General features: G+C 44.5%; 1 protein-coding gene across 2 annotated transcripts in view; it reads left to right on the top strand.

The window, feature by feature from the left end:
• The window catches only part of LOC117536468 (ribosomal protein S6 kinase alpha-2-like), a 34,304-nt gene extending 16,357 nt beyond the window's left edge, over positions 1–17,947 (top strand). For both annotated transcript variants that reach the window (XM_034201356.1, XM_034201355.1), the window contains 13 exons: positions 3,920–4,008; positions 4,462–4,526; positions 12,026–12,128; positions 12,340–12,485; positions 12,918–13,040; positions 13,480–13,569; positions 13,874–14,032; positions 14,224–14,385; positions 14,544–14,620; positions 14,827–14,944; positions 15,035–15,091; positions 15,278–15,358; positions 15,972–17,947. In XM_034201356.1, coding sequence (XP_034057247.1) covers positions 3,920–4,008; positions 4,462–4,526; positions 12,026–12,128; positions 12,340–12,485; positions 12,918–13,040; positions 13,480–13,569; positions 13,874–14,032; positions 14,224–14,385; positions 14,544–14,620; positions 14,827–14,944; positions 15,035–15,091; positions 15,278–15,358; positions 15,972–16,121 — 1,420 coding nt within the window. In that variant the 3' untranslated portion in view covers positions 16,122–17,947. The remainder of the gene's footprint in view (positions 1–3,919; positions 4,009–4,461; positions 4,527–12,025; positions 12,129–12,339; positions 12,486–12,917; positions 13,041–13,479; positions 13,570–13,873; positions 14,033–14,223; positions 14,386–14,543; positions 14,621–14,826; positions 14,945–15,034; positions 15,092–15,277; positions 15,359–15,971) is intronic.
• The last annotated feature ends 3,911 nt before the right edge of the window (positions 17,948–21,858 follow it).

The following is a 21,858-nucleotide window of genomic DNA, read 5'->3' as shown; positions in this document are numbered from 1 at the left end:
TCCTTTAGGGGGGTCGTCGCCTCCTCTTGGGGGGTCCGGGGGCATGCTCCCCCGGGAAGATTTTTTTTAAATATTGAAGTTGAAAGCATCAATCTGGTGCACTTTGAGAGCAACATTAACCCTACCTTAATAACACCTTAAAGCGGACAAAAGGCACTGGAGAACACTCATTAACACCCTTTAATGAAGCAAACTAATGCCTTAACTCACTCAAATAGTCGTTTACTTATTAAGGTGAAACGAATGTGCGTAGAGTTTTAAAGGATGCGGATAGTCTCACCTTGATTCTGGCGCATTGCTTATCGTTTTATAGATCTATTCTCATCCACCATCTTTGTTTGTGACGTAAAGAGTGTAAGAGTCACGTTTCTGAATCGGACACTCTGAGTGGATGCAGTCACAGCCAATCGGATTCAGAGGGTTGCCTGTCAGTTCTGTTGTTATGTGTACTGAAACGAGAGCCGGTATAATTCCATGCGTGAAAACAAAATAAAAATTGGAATACGTTATTTTAGTATCTTAAAAGTAGACTGAGTTATGAAGGGTTAACGTTACATCTTAGGATAATTTTTAGTCATGTTCTGTATACATACTAACATATAAGGGTATACTTAGTGTGGTTACTCCATGTTTACTAGCTATAACATTAACGTTACATCACTCTTTTTCACTTCCTACTCAGTCAGCCAGAGTGCAGATATCACCATTAGATTAACAAACCTGAAACATCATCCATTTCTTGACTGCTGGTGATGACATTGTTGTCAGCTGCTGATACTGCTGCTGCTGCAGCTTGTGGCCTGCTTTGATGACAATAACTTTCTAATATCCATAACTGTATATGCTATTAGCTTAACTAGGAAGGATCACTTCTTCTTCAGGGCTGGCTACGCAGTACGCAGGCTAATGTCCCACAGTGGCTGCCTCTCTGGTGGAATCCGGTACTGCACATTAATCCCGAGACGTTTTCAAAAAAAAAAAATATATATATATATTTTTTTAAGTGAAACATCCGGGGCTTTTCAGAAAACATCCGGGGCTTGAGCCCAAGTAGCCACCCCCTAGCGCCGCCCCTGCCGAGGAGAGTCAGCCCATATTCTGGAGAGAGAGATTCTCTCACTCCTAGAAAAGAGGGCTATATTTATTGTACCCGCCGAGCAGAGTCAGGGCGGCTTCTATTCCAAGTACTTCCTCGTTCCCAAACGGGGAGGGAACGGAATTCGGCCAATACTTGATTTGAGGGCTCTGAACAAATATCTAAAAAGATATAAGTTCAGAATGCTCACTCACACATCTCTGCTGCGGCTCGTGCGACAAGACGACTGGTTTACATCAGTCGACCTGAAAGATGCGTATTTTCACATCCCAGTATATTACCCACACAGGAAATATCTGAGATTCACATTTCAGGGGATCTGTTATGAATACAGAGTACTCCCCTTCGGTCTGTCTCTCAGTCCAAGGGTGTTTGTACGATGTACGGAAGCCGCGATAGCCCCGTTAAGACAACAGGGTATTTGCCTGGCGACCTACCTGGACGACTGGTATGCTTCTCGCACAGTCGGAGCAGGAGACTGTTACGCAGACAAATGTCCTCGTAAAGCACCTGCTCAACCTGGGTTTCATAATAAACACAGAGAAGAGCATGTTGTGCCCCGCGCAGACTATACTCTTCCTGGGTTTACGCCTGAACTCGGTGCCCTTTTCAGCTCGCTTGTCAGCGGAAAGAGTGAAAGCTTTCAGAGCTTGTCTCACTCTTTTCCAACTGCGCAAACATGTTCTCTTCAGATCATGCCTGCGATTGCAGGGGCTCATGGCGTCAGCCATCCTGGTCGTACGACTGGGACGCTTACACATGAGGGAGTTTCAGCGCTGGGTAGCTGCTGAGAGTGATGGTTACTGTGAAATGCGTAATGGCACTGCGCCACTGGCTGCACCCGACTTTTCTAGTACGAGGTGTGCCTATGGGTGCTGTCCTTTCATGGAAAGTGGTCACCACGGACGCATGTCTGACAGGTTGGGGAGGTATTTATGAAGGTCGCCCGGTGAGGGGTCTCTGGAGCAGAGACCTCCAGCGGGCGCACATAAATTACCTGGAGCTTTTAGCGGTGTTTCTTACCCTAAAACGCTTTCTGCCTTTCCTCAGGGGACATCACGTCCTCGTGAGGACAGACAATACGACCACAATATCGTATTTTAACCGCCAAGGGGGTTTGCGTTCTCTCCAGTTACACACACTGGCGCGCAAACTGATCCTATGGAGCGGTAGACGTCTCCTCTCTCTGAGAGCGACGCACGTACCGGGAGTGATGAACCTCGGGGCAGATCTACTGTCCAGAGGTATACCACTTTATGCAGACTGGACTCTACATCCAAGGATTGTGAGCCAGCTGTGGGTGCGTTACGGCAGAGCCGCGGTGGATCTGTTCGCATCGAAAGACAATGCTCAGTGTCAGCTGTTCTTTTCGATGCACGATCTAAATGCACCGTTAGGCGTGGATGCACTCGCGCACGATTGGCCCCCGGGCCTTCTGTACGCGTTCCCACCCCTGGCTCTGATACCCCCAACTCTGGCCAGAGTGAGAGAGCAACGCCACACACTTATCCTGATAGCTCCGCACTGGCCAGCTATGTATGGCTAGCGGAGATATATCAGCTGCTGTGCGGGCAGCCATGGCAGCTCCCACTACGCAGGGACATACTGTCCCAAGCGGGGGGGGGCGATCTTTCACCCACACCCAGAGCGCTTGGCTCTATGGGCCTGGCCCGGGAGTGGTACAATCTGAATACAGTGTGACATGAAGCTGACCCTGGCAGCTGCCAAGCGAGCCAGTGGCACTCATGCACTATCTGTACAGTCTTCATGCACTCAGTTCGCCCCAGGGCAAACAGAGTGTGGTTGAAGCCCAACCCTGCCTTTATCTTAAGGCGGTTGGTTCAGGTACCACTTTTGACATTGAGGCATCCTCCCCGCCACTGTATTCCTCCGGGGAACAGCGGCCGGATTTGCCATGTCCAGCCCGTGCTTTACACACGTACAGGGACAGATCAAGGGTGCTTCGTCATAATGACCAACCCCTTGTGTCCTGGGCTAACCCTTATAAGGGCAAGCCTGTTACTAAGCAACGGCTCCACCACTGGTTTGTGGAAGCAATTGCTTTGGGGCCCATACGAGTCAGAGTTCGCAGGCACCCTCGGGTCCGCGAGCTCTTTCGACTCAGGGTCTGGCTGCATCCTGGTCTCTGTCCAGGATGTCTCCCATCCAAGACATTGGTGCAGCGGCGAGCTGGTCCTCGCCGCTCACTTTTGTCCGCCTCTTAACAGGCTGGACGTTCTGCTCCCAGTGTGACTCAAGCAGTGCTGGGCACCTGGTTGAGTCAGAGCTCTACCTGTTAAGTTCTGGTTGGTTTGGTGATTTTCGAGATAAGCTCGTCTGGCAATACGGGAGCTACAATTTCCCATAGTGAGACATCGAACGGAGTGTTATGAATGAGAACTATAGGTTACTTACGTAACCCCAGTTCTCAGAGTAACATGAAGTGAGATGTCTCACCAGACGGCCCTCCTTGCTATGGTGAAGCGAGAAGAGGTGCTTATTTTGAATGACGCATGCGTCGTGGCGCAAGCTACTGGGTGAATTCCCTGACGCTGACGTCAAGATCACCAGCCAATCAGGATTGGCGTAATGAGATTGATGCTTCTGTTTGCTCCGCGATGAGGCGCATCCCATAGTGAGACATCTCACTTCATGTTACTCTGAGAACTGGGGTTACGTAAGTAACCTATAGTTTTTTATTGATGATGATTTACTGATCTGGGTATCATTAAGATGCTGTTTTTGATTCTTATATTCATGTGTCATTGAGGTTGTTACATATAATGTGTGTGCATCAAGCTGTTTCTTCTCTGTCCTGTACAGGGCAAAACTGGGAATGCCGCAGTTCCTTAGTCATGAAGTGCAGAGCTTATTAAGAGCACTCTTCAAGAGGAACCCTGCTAATCGACTAGGTAATTTACACATAAAACTTGGAAAATGTACGATAAGTATTCAGGTCAGTTCTTACCTGGAGGGCTTTGGCATACAGTTGGAGTACATCATAGCAGCGAACTTAAAGGAAATCAGTCATTTTAAACACTTTGCGAAACAGTGGACTTGGTTAACATGAGACACTTGGACCGAATGTTATTAGACCTAATTCTGATGTATTAAATTATATTCTGCAAATCTTCTCATCGTAAGCAGTAACACTGATGCATTGTCATTTAAATGTAGCTAAATTAAAGCTACAGCAAGATCTTCCAGCTTTAATTGCCACAACAGACTCTTAGTATGCTAAAATGTAAGAGATAAACTTTACGTCACAACTGTCCAAGGATTCAAGCCATCATTGAATGAACTGAATGAATAGGTGCCATTTTGTCTGGTTGCCTAATATTTGTCTGCATCTGTGTGACTGATAGGTGCAGGACCAGATGGATTGGAGGAAATAAAAAGACATCGCTTCTTTGCATCGATAGACTGGATTGTAAGTACATTTAATCAGAAATGTTATGTTGTTTACATGATTTGAGCTCATTGGCATTATACATATTTCGTAAAAATAATACTTTAAAAAGAGTAATCAAAGACTAAAATCAAATGTTAAAACTGCCATAGACATCTAGGGCTTTTTGTCAGCCACTAAAAGTCTGTAAGTAATATACCCGTCCAACTACCAACAGCTACACCTGGTTGCTCCTACGTACCGTGTATTGATTTTATGTTTCCACTTTCATCTAAGGGTGTTAGCCAGAAATCCTTTTTGTCAGACATGTAAGACCTTTTTCATAAATGCAACTTTGTTTTTTTCTGATCATGTGACAAAAGCAGTAGCCTACCGGTCTACGCTTGTTGGCCTTGGTTAAATAAATAAAAAACATTGAATCTATAAAGAAATCTTAATCACATGGTGACTACTTGTATGTTTTGTTTTATCCGGTTATGAAAACCCCACAACTTCCTCAAGAGTTACCCACAATCGAATCATTAAACTTCCTCGTGACATTTTTCAAGTGGCGAAGTCCCTGTCTTCCCAATCTGCCTTTACTTTATTGTAACGTTATCCTTTCACAGAGGGTTTGCACATGCTCACATTTTCTATCTGCAAACAATACCTATGCTATCATAACCTAACCTTGACATTCACTCCTTCAATATATGCTGCTTAAAGAGGTTATTTGTTGAACTGAACACACTCAAAACGTATGTTTACATTTGTGCTGCATACACAAACAGCAGTTAAAATAAACTCAACAAGCTTAAGTTGGTGACAGGCAAAGAACGTATGTGAAAATATCCAATACAGGATGCTTTCAGTTCTCATTCATAACACTCCGTTCGATGTCTCACTATGGGATGCGCCTCATCGCGGAGCAAACAGAAGCATCAATCTCATTACGCCAATCCTGATTGGCTGGAGATCTTGACGTCAGCGTCAGGGAAATCACCCCCTATAAGTAGCTTGCGCCACAACGCATGCGCCATTCAAACACCTCTTCTCGCTTCAGAGCACATCTCTATAGTAGCCGGACAAGCTTAACAGTCCACAGACTGAACCCAAATATAACCATTTCGGTCGACGGGCGCTCGCCGGCTAATCCTTCTGCTTCGCAAGAAGACGGTAATACTAACGCCAGTTAGTATTAAAATCGACCTCGCCGTTCTTTCCCCGGAAAGTAAGGTAAGGTTTTGATTTTTCTCAAGCTAGCTACGCACCTGTTGCTAGCTAGCTTCCCCTTACTACCGACACCACGGTAGCGAGGACGCTTTTCTTTTTCTCTCTCACGGAGGAGAAAAGGATTAGAAGTATATTGACACACCAGTCAATATTCTTTGAGAACAAAGGACCCACACCGTCCCTTTTTCTCCGGATTAAGGACGGGTTGGTAACACTTTTTCTCTCAACGACGTACCTGTTACGAGCGGGTCCTCTCCACGCCACGAGGCGAACAAGATGGACGCCTCTCCCCCTCACACCAGAGGAGTCAGGGACTCGGAGGCTCGGTCATGCGGCTGCGGGTTGAATATAGCAGGCACAGACTCACACCAGGTCTGCTCGTCCTGCCTCGGGCTGGAACACGCCCAGGAGGCTATCGACAACCCCGGCTCGTGCGGGCATTGTGCCCTTTTCACCCGAAAGAGCCTCCACCGACGGCTAGCACACCAAGCTAGCTTGTTGGAACAGGACTCCCTCATGTCCACTGATTTGCCGTTTGGCAATCAAGACACGGGGGCGTCCGCCGCAGAGACTGAGCCCCTCACTGTGTCGGTCTGGGGCTCACTAACAGCGGCAGCTGCGGAACCGGGATCCCACGCCATGTCAGGCCGGGACCCGGTGGCGGCAAGAGACGCGGGGACGGAGCCCCACGCCTCACCAGGCGGGAGCTCCCGGCGAGACCTCACCATGGTCTCGCCCGCAGAGGCTCGGCCTGCTCCGCATACCGCCGATGGAACTGCTGGTGGCAGCCCACCTCCCACCGAGGATGGGTCACCAAGCAGGAACCCCACGCTGCCAGAAAGGTGGACCGTTTCCAGTCGACCATGACTGAACGGTCCTACAGAGCCGCAGCGTTGTCCGCCAGGGCTCTGAACGTTGTTCAGGATGTGCTTGACATGCCCATCGTTCCCGAGGGGATTTTCGGCTCCGCTCTTGCCTCCATGCAGAGGAGATGCGAGTCGAAAAAGAAGGAGGACGAGGCCCTCCACCTCTGCCTCCCTTGAAGGGCCCAGCCGCTGCCTTCGCAGCGGCAGCCCTTCGTCCAAGCTGCTCCGAACCCTGCTCGGTTCAAAATACCGAAAACGCAGAGGTCGCAGTCCGCCCCGAGTCCCCAGCCCAGGCAGGGGACGAGGGCCAGCTGGCCTAGAAAATCTCCGGTTCCGGCTGCAGCCCAGGCGCAGCCAACCCAGAATTTCGGCCAGCAGTCGAGGAAGAAGAAGCGAGCGGCGTGACAGCCCCTCCTTCTCCCCTCTGTGACAGAGCTGGAAGTCTACGGTTCCCCAGCTCTAAATGTGTTCCCGCCGCCTCGAGAGATGCCTCAACACCATCCTCAAGTCCGCGTAAACACATGTCACACACTTATTGATTTTTCTGTCATAAAACATTTTCCGCTGACGCATCCAGGCTTCGAGCCAAGGGCGCAGCTCGAAAATGAAAAGAAAAACAATAAAAACAATAAACAGTCCGTCAACTGTTCCCCTTCTGAGAGCAGCTACGGCCTCTCTCAAAGGGCGGACAATTGACAGGTCTGTGAAGGCACCACCGTCACGCGCATGCGCAGTGCCGGCTGGGGTCGTGAAGAAAAGCCCGCCCCGAGTCCCCAGCCCAGGCTGGAGACGAGGGCGAGCTGGCCTAGAAAATCTCGTTCCGGCTGCAGCTCAGGCGCAGCCAACCCAGAATTTCGGCCAGCAGTCGAGGAAGAAGAAGCGAGCGGCGTGACAGCCCCTCCTTCTCCCCTCTGTGACAGAGCTGGAAGTCTACGGTTCCCCAGCTCTAAATGTGTTCCCGCCGCCTCGAGAGATGCCTCAACACCATCCTCAAGTCCGCATAAACACATGTCACACACTTATTGATTTTTCTGTCACAAATCATTTTCCGCTGACGCATCCAGGCTTCGAGCCAAGGGCGCAGCTCGGAAAAATGAAAAGAAAAACAATAAACAGCCCGTCAACTGTTCCCCTCCTGAGAGCAGCTACGGCATCTCTCAAAAGGCGGATTACAGGCGGGTCTGTGAAGGCACCACCGTCACGCGCATGCGCAGTGCCGGCTGGGTTTTTTTAAAAGCACCACCGCCACGCGCATGCGCAGTGCCGGCTGGGGTTGTGAAGGCACCACCGTCATGCGCATGCGCAGTGTCGGTGGGGATTGTCGAAAGGGGGCACCACTGTGTTCAGACACTAGAGGGCCCCATAACACAACACATAGAGACTCAGAGGGGAAGAGATGTGACATCTCCACTGGCTCTAAGGAGCATGCAGTGGAAGATGCTCACATCATCTGCCTGGGTTTTCAAGACAGTAACACGGGGCTACAGACTCCAATTCGCTGTCACCCCCCCTCGCTTCTCGGGCATTCTGCATTCGCAGGCCCGAGGAGAGTCAGCCCATATTCTGGAGAAAGAGATTCTCTCTCTCCTAGAAAAGAGGGCTATATCTATTGTACCCGCCGAGCAGAGTCAGGGCGGCTTCTATTCCAAGTACTTCCTCGTTCCCAAACGGGGAGGGAACGGAATTCGGCCAATACTTGATTTGAGGGCTCTGAACACATATCTAAGAAGATATAAGTTCAGAATGCTCACTCACACATCTCTGCTGCGGCTCGTGCGACAAGACGACTGGTTCACATCAGTCGACCTGAAAGATGCGTATTTTCACATCCCAGTATATTACCCACACAGGAAATATCTGAGATTCGCATTTCAGGGGATCTGTTATGAATACAGAGTACTCCCCTTCGGTCTGTCTCTCAGTCCAAGGGTGTTTGTACGATGTACGGAAGCCGCGATAGCCCCGTTAAGACAACAGGGTATTTGCCTGGCGACCTACCTGGACGACTGGCTGCTTCTCGCACAGTCGGAGCAGGAGGCTGTTACGCAGATGAATGTCCTCGTAAAGCACCTGCTCAACCTGGGTTTCATAATAAACACAGAGAAGAGCATGTTGTGCCCCGCGCAGACTATACTCTTCCTGGGTTTACGCCTGAACTCGGTGCCCTTTTCAGCTCGCTTGTCAGCGGATAGAGTGAAAGCTTTCAGAGCTTGTCTCGCTCTTTTCCAGCTGCGCAAACATGTTCTCTTCAGATCATGCCTGCGATTGCTGGGGCTCATGGCGTCAGCCATCCTGGTCGTACGACTGGGATGCTTACACATGAGGGAGTTTCAGCGCTGGGTGGCCGCCCTAAAACTAACTGATGGTTACTGTGAAATGCGTAATGGCACTGCGCCACTGGCTGCACCCGACTTTTCTAGTACGAGGTGTGCCTATGGGTGCTGTCCTTTCACGGAAAGTGGTCACCACGGACGCATGTCTGACAGGTTGGGGAGGTATTTATGAAGGTCGCCCGGTGAGGGGTCTCTGGAGCAGAGACCTCCAGCGGGCACACATAAATTACCTGGAGCTTTTAGCGGTGTTTCTCACCCTAAAACGCTTTCTGCCTTTCCTCAGGGGACATCACGTCCTCGTGAGGACAGACAATACGACCACGATATCGTATATTAACCGCCAAGGGGGTTTGCGTTCTCTCCAGTTACACACACTGGCGCGCAAACTTATCCTATGGAGCGGTAGGCGTCTCCTCTCTCTGAGAGCGACGCACGTACCGGGAGTGAGGAACCTCGGGGCAGATTTACTGTCCAGAGGTATACCACTTTATGCAGACTGGACTCTACATCCAAGGATTGTGAGCCAGCTGTGGGTGCGTTACGGCAGAGCCGCGGTGGATCTGTTCGCATCGAAAAAGACAACGCTCAGTGTCAGCTGTTCTTTTCGATGCGCGATCCAAATGCACCGTTAGGCGTGGATGCACTCGCGCACAATTGGCCCCCGGGCCTTCTGTACGCGTTCCCACCCCTAGCTCTGATACCCCCAACTCTGGCCAGAGTGAGAGAGCAACGCCACACACTTATCCTGATAGCTCCGCACTGGCCAGCTATGTACTGGCTAGCGGAGATATATCAGCTGCTGTGCGGGCAGCCATTGCAGCTCCCACTACGCAGGGACATACTGTCCCAAGCGGGGGGGGGCGATCTTTCACCCACACCCAGAGCGCTTGGCTCTATGGGCCTGGCCCGTGAGTGGTACAATCTAAATACAGTGTGACATGACGCTGACCCTGGCAGCTGCCAAGCGAGCCAGTGGCACTAATGCACTATCTGTACAGTTTTCATGCACTCAGTTTGCCCCAGGGCAAACAGAGTGTGGTTGAAGCCTGACCCTGCCTTTATCTTAAGGCGGTCGTTTCGGGTACCACATTTGACATTAAGGCATCCTCCCCGCCACTGTATTCCTCTGGGGAACAGCGGCCGGATTTGCCGTGTCCAGCCCGTGCTTCACGCACGTACAGGGACAGATCAAGGGTGCTTTGTCATAATGACCAACCCCTTGTGTCCTGGGCTAACCCTTATAAGGGCAAGCCTGTTACTAAGCAACGGCTCTCCCACTGGTCTGTGGAAGCAATTGCTTTGGAGCTCATACGAGTCAGAGTTCGCAGGCACCCTCGGGTCCGCGAGCTCTTTCGACTCAGAGTCTGGCTGCATTCTGGACTCTGTCCAGGATGTCTCCCATCAAAGACATTGGTGCAGCGGCGAGCTGGTCCTCGCCGCTCACTTTTGTGTGCCTCCTAACAGGCTGGACGTTCTGCTCCCAGTGTGACTCAAGCAGTGCTGGGCACCTGGTTGAGTCAGAGCTCTACCTGTTAAGTTCTGGTTGGTTTGGTGATTTTCGAGATAAGCTCGTCTGGCAATACGGGAGCTACAATTTCCCATAGTGAGACATCGAACGGAGTGTTATGAATGAGAACTATAGGTTACTTACGTAACCCCAGTTCTCAGAGTAACATGAAGTGAGATGTCTCACCAGACGGCCCTCCTTGCTATGGTGAAGCGAGAAGAGGTGCTTATTTTGAATGGCGCATGCGTTGTGGCGCAAGCTACTTATAGGGGGTGATTTCCCTGACGCTGACGTCAAGATCTCCAGCCAATCAGGATTGGCGTAATGAGATTGATGCTTCTGTTTGCTCCGCGATGAGGCGCATCCCATAGTGAGACATCTCACTTCATGTTACTCTGAGAACTGGGGTTACGTAAGTAACCTATAGTTTTCATTTAAACAACAATAACCATAAAAAGCGACAAGGCTTTAAAGAAGATCATCATACATGTACTTTGTATTCAGTGTGTTCCTTAATACAACAGCCTTGCTCATGTTCACACTGGTGCATCCATTTATTTTTTATCCGAGTTCAGAAGCTTTGTTTTTGGTTCATCTGCTGTTGTGAATACTGCCGCTCTCATTTCTAACAAAATCCATTATTATCTGCTTTACATACTCAGTAATCCCTGCCCTCACCACCACTGTTCTCCTCGCTACATTTCTACTTACTAGCCTCTGCTAAACACCACATTTCCCATTTACAGATGGTGTTGTTGACTTGATGTGACAAGCTATCAATAAGAGGCTTACATTCTTTCTTGTACTATGCTAATCAAATCTCTGTGCTGTATCAGCAGAGTGCTTTGCTCTCTTGTCCATCAGAATCTTACTTGACTTTTCCCTGTGATCATCCGCTATTTCATATATGTCTTGATCTTTGAGGAGCTTCTCTCATAAAGCTGCTTTAAAAAAATCAGCTTTATGCTTCTCATTGGCCATGCATCACAGGGAATTACATTTGATCAAATAGCAAGTATACAGTAAAGATGAATGCTAAAAAAAAAATTCAAAGGCTGTTGGCTTCTATTATAGTTATTTAATGTGAGTTCTTATAGAGGCCCTGCCAGAAGGTTCCGAGCAGGCGGTGAATGACAATACAATGGTGACATCTGTAGGCCATAGTCAGGAGTGCTTTTAGGAATACAAAAATACACTATGTGCATACTCTGTTTACCCCTTTGAACTCTGAGATCACAAAATGTAATATACTATAGGTGTTATTTTCCATTACAGTCTATACAATTAAGATTTTCCATTATGCATTTACTGTGAAAATGTGGAATGTGGGGCACATTTCTGTGATACAAACAATGAAATATACAATATTTCATTGTTTATACTGAATCCATCAACTTTGAACATAGCAATTTAATGGACATTTCCAAAATGTTGTTTACACAACAATATTTAATAACAATATATATAACAATATTTAACTATAAGCATCACTTTTACTTAGTTGTCATATAACAAATGTACACCTGATCAAGTGTTATATTGTGCTTAAACCAATGTTTGCTAATGAATGCTGTTATTGATGATTGTGATTGTTTTCTGTAGAAGTTGTACAGGAAGGAAATGAGGCCGCCATTCAAACCAACAGTTGGAAGACCTGAAGACACTTTCCATTTTGACCCTGAGTTCACCTCCAGAACGCCCACTGGTAACTGAAACAAACAAAAACATATTTATATATACAAACACACAACAAGAAAAAAAAAATTATGAAGTATTGTGAACCCATGTGTGTATCTGTGTGTCTTTGCCTTACTAGATTCTCCAGGCCTTCCTCCGAGTGCAAACACACACCAAGAAAAAATAATTATGAAGTATTGTGAACCCATGTGTGTATCTGTGTGTCTTTGCCTAACTAGATTCTCCAGGCCTTCCTCCGAGTGCAAACACACACCAGCTGTTTCGTGGCTTCAGCTTCGTTGCAACGAATCCAAGTCAGGAGCCCAGTGTTGCCACGGTAGCGCCTTCTCGTCAGGAGGTGAACAGCATCATCCCCATAGCAAAGGTATGTTTAAGAAAGCAGCGCATGTCCTATCTCCATATTTAATTAAATGACAAACTTGCATATTGATTGGATAACAAATTAACCATGTAGATAAATCACTGGATTGATCATTGATCATCTAAATATTACCCTCATAAATCACGCTTAGCCATGTTATTACAGCAACTGACTGCTGAAGTTAAGCGATTATTCTCTTATCTAATATATGACTATGATAGATATATGAAGAGTGTGTGTGTGTGTGTGTGTGTGTGTGTGTGTGTGTGTGTGTGTGTGTGTGTGTGTGTGTGTGTGTGTGTGTGTGTGTGTGTGTGTGTGTGTGTGTGTGTGTGTGTGTGTGTGTGTGTGTGTGTGTGTGTGTGTGTGTGTGTGTGTGTGTGTGTGTGTGTGTGTGTGTGTGTGTGTGTGTGTGTGTGTGTGTGTTCCCTGCAGCATCTCAAAGGTGATGTGGCCTTAAGTGATATTTATGAGCTGAAGGAGGAAATTGGACCGACTGGGACTTCTGTCTGCAAAAGATGTCTTCACAGAGTTACTGCTGTGGAGTATTCAGTGAAGGTACTGGACACTAACATTTATTTGGATTTTTGTGTATATATATATGTGCAACAACATTATGATTTTAACATTGTCGTATAATTAAAGTATTTCTGAACATACATTAAATGCATTTGCAGTTTTGTCATTTAATAGCACAGCCTGATTCCAATGAACAAAATGTAGTAAATAAAATATGTTGAGCTGGTAATGCATTGTGGGAAAAGCTGGGATAATTAATAAAACCACCCTAAGAAAATGCTTTGGGCATCCTGCAATGTTGATGATTCATAGGTTTTAAAAGCTTAACTTTTGCACATTTTGCACTTTTTTGAACAATAAACTACACATATTTGTTCACTGTTTGTCAAATACTTATTGATTTCTTTCCTTTTTTTGTACACATGTTATTGTTGTTACGATTGACAACTAATCCAATGTGTTTCTGTTTTCATTTCAGATCATTGAGAGGGCGAGGAAAGATCCATCTGAGGAAATTGAGATTCTGCTAAGATACGGACAGCATCCAAATATTATTACACTGAAGGATGTAAGTGAAGCACGCTTACACCAGACACAGTAAATGTTTTTATTATGAAAAGCAATATCAGAAAAGCTTCTTTATCTTCTATATAGCAGTTTTGAATAAGCTGTACGGTATTTGCATGTTTCATGATCCTGTGTGTGTGTGTGTGTGTGTGTGTGTGTGTGTGTGTGTGTGTGTGTGTGTGTGTGTGTGTGTGTGTGTGTGTGTGTGTGTGTGTGTGTGTGTGTGTGTGTGTGTGTGTGTGTGTGTGTGTGTGTGTGTGTGTGTGTGTGTGTGTATGTGTGTGTGTGTGCCCTTTTACCATTAGGTGTTTGACGACGGCCAGTGTGTGTCCATGGTTCAGGATTTACTGAGAGGAGATGAAGTCCTGGATAGAGCTTTGACGGTGTCACATTTTACAGAGAGGGACGCGTCACACATTATCTGCACACTGACCAAGACTGTGGAATATTTACACTCACAGGGGGTAAAAACACATTTGTTATAACCTTCAACATAAGACTTCTTGACATCATTATTGTTGTTTACACTTACTTGAAAAATAATGTATGTCTGTGTTTGGTTTTCAAGTTTCGGTATCAGTTACAGCAATCATTGTATTATTTCTTAACTTGCAAATGTATGTGTTTTTTGTCTTTTTCTCTTCCCCCTTTTTAGGTTGTGCATCGAGACCTGAAGCCCAGTAATGTTCGCTATGCTGATGACAGTGGACTCCCAGAAAGCATCAGGATATGTGATTTTGGTTTTGCCAAACAGCTCAGGGCTGAGAATGGCTTGCTGATGACCCCCTGTTACACGGCTACCTTCATGGCTCCTGAGGTACATATATCAACAGTCATATTAAGACACATTTTGAATCTCACCAACACAAACCATGAATTGGATACAATTAAATGTATACATTATGAGTCACATAGATAAATCCCAAAAGGCAATCCATTGAAATGACAACTGGGTGTGTGTTTGTGTGTGTGCAGGTCCTGAAGAAGCAGGGTTATGATGCAGCCTGTGACATCTGGAGCATGGGGATCATGCTCTACACCATGATAGCTGGGTCAGTTAAAAGTTAAAAACTGAAAGTAATGATGACATTTTCACCCTACTGCTGTGCAATATCAGAATATGCTAGGTTTTGTCAAAAGTGTTTTTTTCATAAGTTGAAGATCCTCGAGGGCTCCCTTTGGTCTGACCCCATCGCAGTTATTGTAATTCAACCCACCTTTGGACTCACCCTGTACATTTGTATTGTTATTGGCACAGTTTCAGTCCGTTTGCCAGCAGTTCTGAGGACAGCGCAGAGGAAATTCTGGCTCAAATCGGCTGCGGGAAATTCATTATCACAGGAGGGAACTGGGAACTTGTATCAGACTCTGCCAAGGTTAGATTCAATGATAGACACACATAACATGTTTTTTCTTCCTGACCTCATGGACCTGGTCCTGACCAAATGTAATGATATGTTTAACAGGACATTGTGATAAAGATGCTCCATGTGGACCCTCACCAACGCCTGACTGCTCCCCAGGTACATTTTTAAGATAATATGACTTTGTATGCTTTATTTGTATAGTAGTATTGATTATTTACAAACTGTTGAGTGGAAAGATTATCAAGTATATATACCAGTACTAAAGTTTTCAAATGTATTTCTTTATATCTGTAGCTTTTGAGTAATGCATAAAGAAAACATTTGTGCTTTTATATCCATTAGGTTCTTCGTCACCCCTGGATTGTAGACAGAGGCCAGCTCTCTGACAAAGCTCTCAGCAGACAGGACGCTCTTACTGTCAAGGTCAGTGTCACGATCTGTCTTTATGGTGTTTTGTCTTGTCTAGATCTGTCTTTGGTTTTCTGTCTGCGTTGTGTTTTGTCTTTAGATCTGTCTGTGGTTCCCTGTCGTCAGTTTCCCTGGTGTGTCTGATTACCCGATTGTGTTCACCTGTGGCCCCTGTGTTTTCTCCTCCCTCCTCACCTGTGTCTTGTTTGTGTGATTAGTCTTGTGTGTATTTAAGTTCTGGTTTTTCTGTCTGTCTTGGTCGGTTCGTCTTGTGTCATGACTAGTTCATCGGTGAGTGTTCTGTTTTGTCTTTGTTAGTATAGCCTTGAAATAAAGGAATTTTCACGTTAATCTGCATTTGGGTCCTACCTGCTTCACACACCGTAACAGTCAGTGTGAATACAGTGACTATCAGACATAATACTGTTGTTCTCAGGCTTTCTGTGAGAAGCCATGTTACATCCTAATTGTAAAATGAGAATGATTGTTTCTCAGGATAATGTACAACAAATGAAAACACTGTAATATGTTTCTCCGTTTGTCCATCAGGTGGCACTGTCTGCCACTTATTTAGTAGTTTGAAAGATTATTAGTATTCATTTGATATGCTCTCTTGTTGTCCCATCAGGGGGCGCTGTCCGCCACCTACTCTGCTCTGAAGCGCTGCGCTCCTGCTCCGGTCCTGGAGCCGGTTCAGTCCTCCAGCCTGGCTCAGCGGCGAGGAATGAAGAAACTGGAGAGTCCCAAAGTTAACGCAGACCTTAAAGAAAGGGAGTAGCCTCAACAATCTGAATGAAAATGTTCTCTTTTTTAAAAGATTAACCTTTTTACAAAGAGCTCCTAGGCAAGAAAAATGATATCCCAAAGGGACTGAAGGTGTTATCAACTATAACAATTAAGGAATCCACTATCACTTCCATTTAGTCTACTCAAGGTGTACAGTTTTAACCTTTTACATTTTAAACTAATCTGATACTGTGCAATATGATTTGGATCATGTGGACCTGCACATAAAATGTGTGATTCCAATTGGAACAAAACCTAATGGCTTGAAGAAATTGAAAATGATTAGCCTAACATGAATACATCCTGGAGACAGAGGGTTTCATTCAGTCTTTGAGAAGGCTTGCCCAATCCCTCTGTTGTCCTCTGTTGTCGGTTTAGAAAAAAAACACCAAAATAGTATATTAACTTTAAGTTTGACCCTTGCACCATTTCTTACAGTACGGTCATGGCTTTAAAATTGCCAAGAAGTGAACTGATTTGCAGCAGATGTTTCCTTGGTCATAGATGTGAACAATAAGAGCTTTAGCTCAATTACACAGACATCTTGTTTTTATATATGAAAGTTTCAGTAGCTAAAGAAAAGCCGTATCCAGTGCCACATACACAATGCCAAATAGTCTATTTACTGAAATTCTCATTTAGCACATATGTCACCAGGAGTTCATGCCATACATTAATAGCGTCTTCCACAGTCAGTACTCTAACATACATTATATCTAACAATAGATGTTAGAGTAACATGTATTTAAATGAGGTATTCTCACTGTGATTATTACATTTTTTCTCCAAACAAACCTCTGGTTTCTTCAGAGTTATGCATGTAAAAAATGTAAATATCTTACCAAAGGGAATTACTGACTTAACAATACCATTGAAGTCTTATTGTTTATAATATGCTAATAATTTTACCGTATGTATCGTTGTCTTCCATAATAACAGCCTTTGACTCACTGCAGCACTTCCCAGATCAGATAGATCAGTAAGCTATAAAGCTATTTATGTTGAAAGGAGTTTGTTGTGTTTCATAACATATGTTATTTGGCTTGAGAGTAGACCATCATATGGCTCTTTGGTAAATATCCGAGAACTCTGCAGCCGGTACTGCTTTTAACTCAGCATTCAGTGTGATATATCATCTTTCAGTGTGTGCTCAAAAGTGTCAAGTAACTACCAGTAAACTTCTGTTTGCTGTTTGTGTCTGCAAGCCAAATTGTTTGAGGACCACTGTGTCAGTGTTGTGTATATACTGTGTAATGCTGCTGCCCTGATTGTGTCTAATAAGTTGTACAATCATAAATACGAGGTAAGACTGAACAGGGTGTTTTGCAGATATGAGTAGCAATCTTTGTGCTGTACAGTTTGCCAGTAGGAGTGTAGATTATGATGCTTCAGAATTAATACACATACTTTCTGGTCAGATGAAAATAAAACATATTGTGAAGTGTAACTAATAAGCACTGTAGCAGAGATACAATATTCCTGTACATATTATGTTTGCTGATACATAGTGTATGAGAGGTGGATCTGGGACTGATGCAGATACAGTTGTAGATGTTATATTGTACAACCAAAAGTTCAAGGTGTTGTAAATAATGTTTATTAATTTAAATTGTACATAAAGTGTTGTTCAACTATCAGAAATCAGTAAGACTGTATATATTGTGTTTGCAGATATATAGAAATTGTACATAATATATTGTGTTGTGCATCCATTGCTCAGAGTGTACATACTGTCTATACCTTGCCAATCACTGAAATGATTGGTTAAAATGCCAAAGTTTTACAAAGAAAGGAAAATAAAAATGGCACTGAAATGAGTAAATAGTTGTTTTTATTTTAAAACATTTTGTGTACAGGCATGTGTAAATGTCTCTACCCAGAAATTACCAAAGTGCATAAGACATAGTCATGTCTTAAAAATAAAAAATATAACATTAATTGTATAATTTGTCATTAAATAATATAATGTGCTATCAAAATATCATAAAAGATCAATATAGTATGGCATGAAATAGGTATTTTGAAAAGTCATACATCTTTATAGCGTGTGTGTGTGTGTGTAGTATGTGTGTGTGTAATATGTATGTGTGTATGCATGTATGTATGTGTAATGTATATAATTAATTTAAGACTTCAGTTACTTTATATTTTTCTCCATGATTATGTGGAAGCAGGCCACTAGATGGCAACCAATCATAGCCTATGCTCTCACTCTTTCTCTTTCTTACCAGAAGTTGGTCCTTTAAAAGAGAAGCAAAGAAGAGAAAGAACACTTTAATTTATATCAACCACCAGCCTCACACGGTTCCATAAAAGCTTTTAGCAGGCGCTGCGCTGATGTGGCAGGTGGGTGTGGCAGGCTCATCAGCCCTGACATTTAAGTGCAGTAGTGCTCAGAGCAACAGGGATTGTAGGATATGAGTAGATACAGATGACAAGCCCCCCTGCCAAGATGATTGCAGTGGAGTGACAAGAGGAGACCAAACAACAGATAGAGGAAGGAGAAGGTGTCAGGAGGGGAGAGATGAAAGGCAAAAGAAAGAAAAAGAGCTTTGAGAAACAATAACTCAACCCAACAATTACAGCTTCATCAGAATTTAGATTGTCCTTTAAAGAGGAAGAACTTCCAAATTTATTTTGTCATCTCATTCAAAGTCAGTATCATTTTACTTGTATTATATTGCAAGGTATTTTTGCCACACTTGTTTACTGTAGCTTCAACAAAACCATTTGCTCACAATGTGGCATACATTCCCATAGTTGTGGTGTCAGGTTTTGGTCTTAAAGAATTAAAGTAATGAGCATGAAGAACTTCACATGGCTATCCTTCATCCGACGTCTAGGTCCCTGCAATACCAAACGACTCTGAGGCCAAACTGAGGCCTCAGAGTGGTACATTTGCATACTTTTATACAGTATGATACATATAAATTGCATAGTACTGGTTAGATGGAAACTGCATTGGTTTTTCCAGTACTCTAGTTCTAGTGCAAGGAGAAAAAGGTTTATTTGAATCCAATACAAACATAATTTTAGTGCCTTGTGTGAGGAGGCTCTGGGTTGAGGAATTGGAGATAAGATGAGAACTTTGTAGATATTCCTGACTCTAAAAGAACCAATGGTTACTCGCACAACATTGTTTTGTCTCCTCTTAGGTTTTGTGATTATTTGATTTTGTATTACGTACATACTGTATAAGGCTGGAATAATAATAATAATATGTTACTTCAAGCTTTTGGTAAAATTCTCTATCCATGTGAACATGCTTTGCCAAAAACGTCTCTGATCAATTTGTGTTGCAAAGAACAATGAGGACAACTGGGCCTCACCGAGTTATTCTTCTCACTGAAGTGAAGAATGGAGTGTGAATAATGAAGTCATTTTTTGTAGAATGACTCGGTCAACAGTTATACTGGCTACAGTATAAGTGAAGACAAAGGTGGATGCAAATAGGCCATGAAGAGCGGATGATGTTGAATTGGCTTTGAAATGTAAAATGCCAACACTCCCTTGTGTAACTGTATCTGTTCCTCTTCTGCTTAACATTTGTCCTCTGTCACAAAACAGAGTTCTGAAGACAAGCGACATACACACTCTGACAGCGACGGAGATCCCACCACCTATGGCACTGGGCGACACGCACACACACACACACACACACACACAACACACACACACACACACACACACACACACACACACACACACACACACACACACACACACACACACACACACACACACACACACACACACACACACACACGCACAGACCCACGGACACCCTGTGGCACTACAGCTAGACCTGCCACTCGGACGTTCACCGAATCAGACGGACAAATCTCCAACAGACGGCCCCTGACAAAGAGATTATCACCGTGACAGGAGAAGTGTGTGCAGCTGTGGGAGTTGGAGTTTACAGCGGGGAGATGGTGGGGGTGGGGAGCGAACTCTTTATACATTCACACGTTTGTCTCTTCTCCGTCACCATGCCAGTGTCCAAGTCAAGGTTACCTGAGCTTTTGTTACCCACTATACTCTTTACACAGACACCTGCAGACAAACACTAATTGAGTCTTTTTTGTGATTAGACTAACATTTTAATGGACAATAATAATGTTTTCAATTAGGTCCGACGATAAAGTGCTTAATTGTCTGAGACATTACATTACACGTCACTTGTTAGACGCCTTTATCCAAAGCGACTTCCATACATTCAATACTGTGGACAATCCCCACAGGAGCAATTTGGGGTGAAGTATCTTGCCCAGGGACACAACGACATGCTGACTGCAGTGGTTCTCGAACTTGCTACTACCCCCCTGATTCGAAGTCCAGCACACTATCCACTGAGACAACAGCCCTCGCCTTCTTCCACAATACAGAACATCACAGCTTGCCTCACATTATATGAAGTAAGTGAAGAGCAATTCCAACATCAATGTAAAACATGCAGAGCTCCTTTGCTTTCCATATACTCAGTAGTATGTTAACTATCTTTGTAATATTAGGTAAATATCATAGACTGTATATATAAAGGTAAATATACACTCAAATAATCATTATATACAGAATCATTGATGAGTGGTCAACTTAAAAATATTGCATGTTGCATGCTGTGTTTGACATTTTCTTCTCATTTTCTTTTCATTTTTGGATTTACAGGTGAAAGCATTTTTCAATGTATGTGTTCGGCAGTGATTTTATAATATTGGCCATGTTGTTTCTTAAATTGCAGTTTATTGAGCTCAGACACATGTAAAAGGAGCACAATTGCTCACCTTTCCCAAGTGTTTGGTCCCTGTTTATTGTGGTTGGTTCCTCAGAATTTGACGATTAACAAACAATTAGAAATTAAGAAAGGATGAAACCACAAAGAAAACAAATTAAGCTACACTTACTGTAATATGTGTGACTTTGACTTTTTCATTCAAACTGCTCTAACGTAATTGCCCATTTTAAATCTATTTAAAAAAATGACGAGTTTAGAATTAATTTTATTAGATTAATTATTTATAATCTCAAAATATTTTAACAAAAAATTACCAACAAAATGTGCTCTAATTGCATAAAGGTACCAAGCAGTCACTGTGAATGAAATGGTTGATGGGACACAGTTTGATATTTCCTGGCACAGTTGTGAACAGACGACAAATTGCTACAATAATGGTGATAAAATCATGTGATCCAAACACAAATACACTCAGAAGTCAAAGGTGCCGGCGGAGGATAAGTGAAGCTCTGCAGAAAGTCAATTAATCTTTGCAGTGGTCCCCCTTCCCGCCACCCTGCTTAAAAGCTTCATTTACCTCCTATGGAGAAGAGATAGAAACACCATTAGTGAGATGATGGCAGGACTAGAGAGGGGAAAGGAGAATCTCACAGTTGGATGAGCTGAAACAGTATAGGCCCCCGTCTCCTCAAAAAGTGTGTGTGTGCGGAAAAGGCGAGAGCATCTTCTGCATGGGTGAGCTCAATTAGGTTCTATCTTGATTATCAAAGGTAGTGGCGTACAACTTTTAAGGCGGAAGTGTGCCTCAACTCCTGGGGAGGAGGGAGGGGGGGCTGACCTGCGGAGTTGGACAGATAACAGCGGGGACACAGCTGAGGGGCTTCCTGCTGCAGAGAGGTGCTATGCAAGGCGTACAATAGGGGATAAGACCCCAACCATTATTTCCATATCCAAGCCTATGTCTGTGTGCATTTGTGTGTGCGTGTGGCATGGGACC

Source organism: Gymnodraco acuticeps, unplaced genomic scaffold (genome assembly GCF_902827175.1).
Source record: "Gymnodraco acuticeps unplaced genomic scaffold, fGymAcu1.1, whole genome shotgun sequence".
NCBI classification, from domain to species: domain Eukaryota; kingdom Metazoa; phylum Chordata; class Actinopteri; order Perciformes; family Bathydraconidae; genus Gymnodraco; species Gymnodraco acuticeps.
Note: the sequence above shows the minus strand (reverse complement) of the source record. Positions and strands in the feature narration are given on the sequence as shown.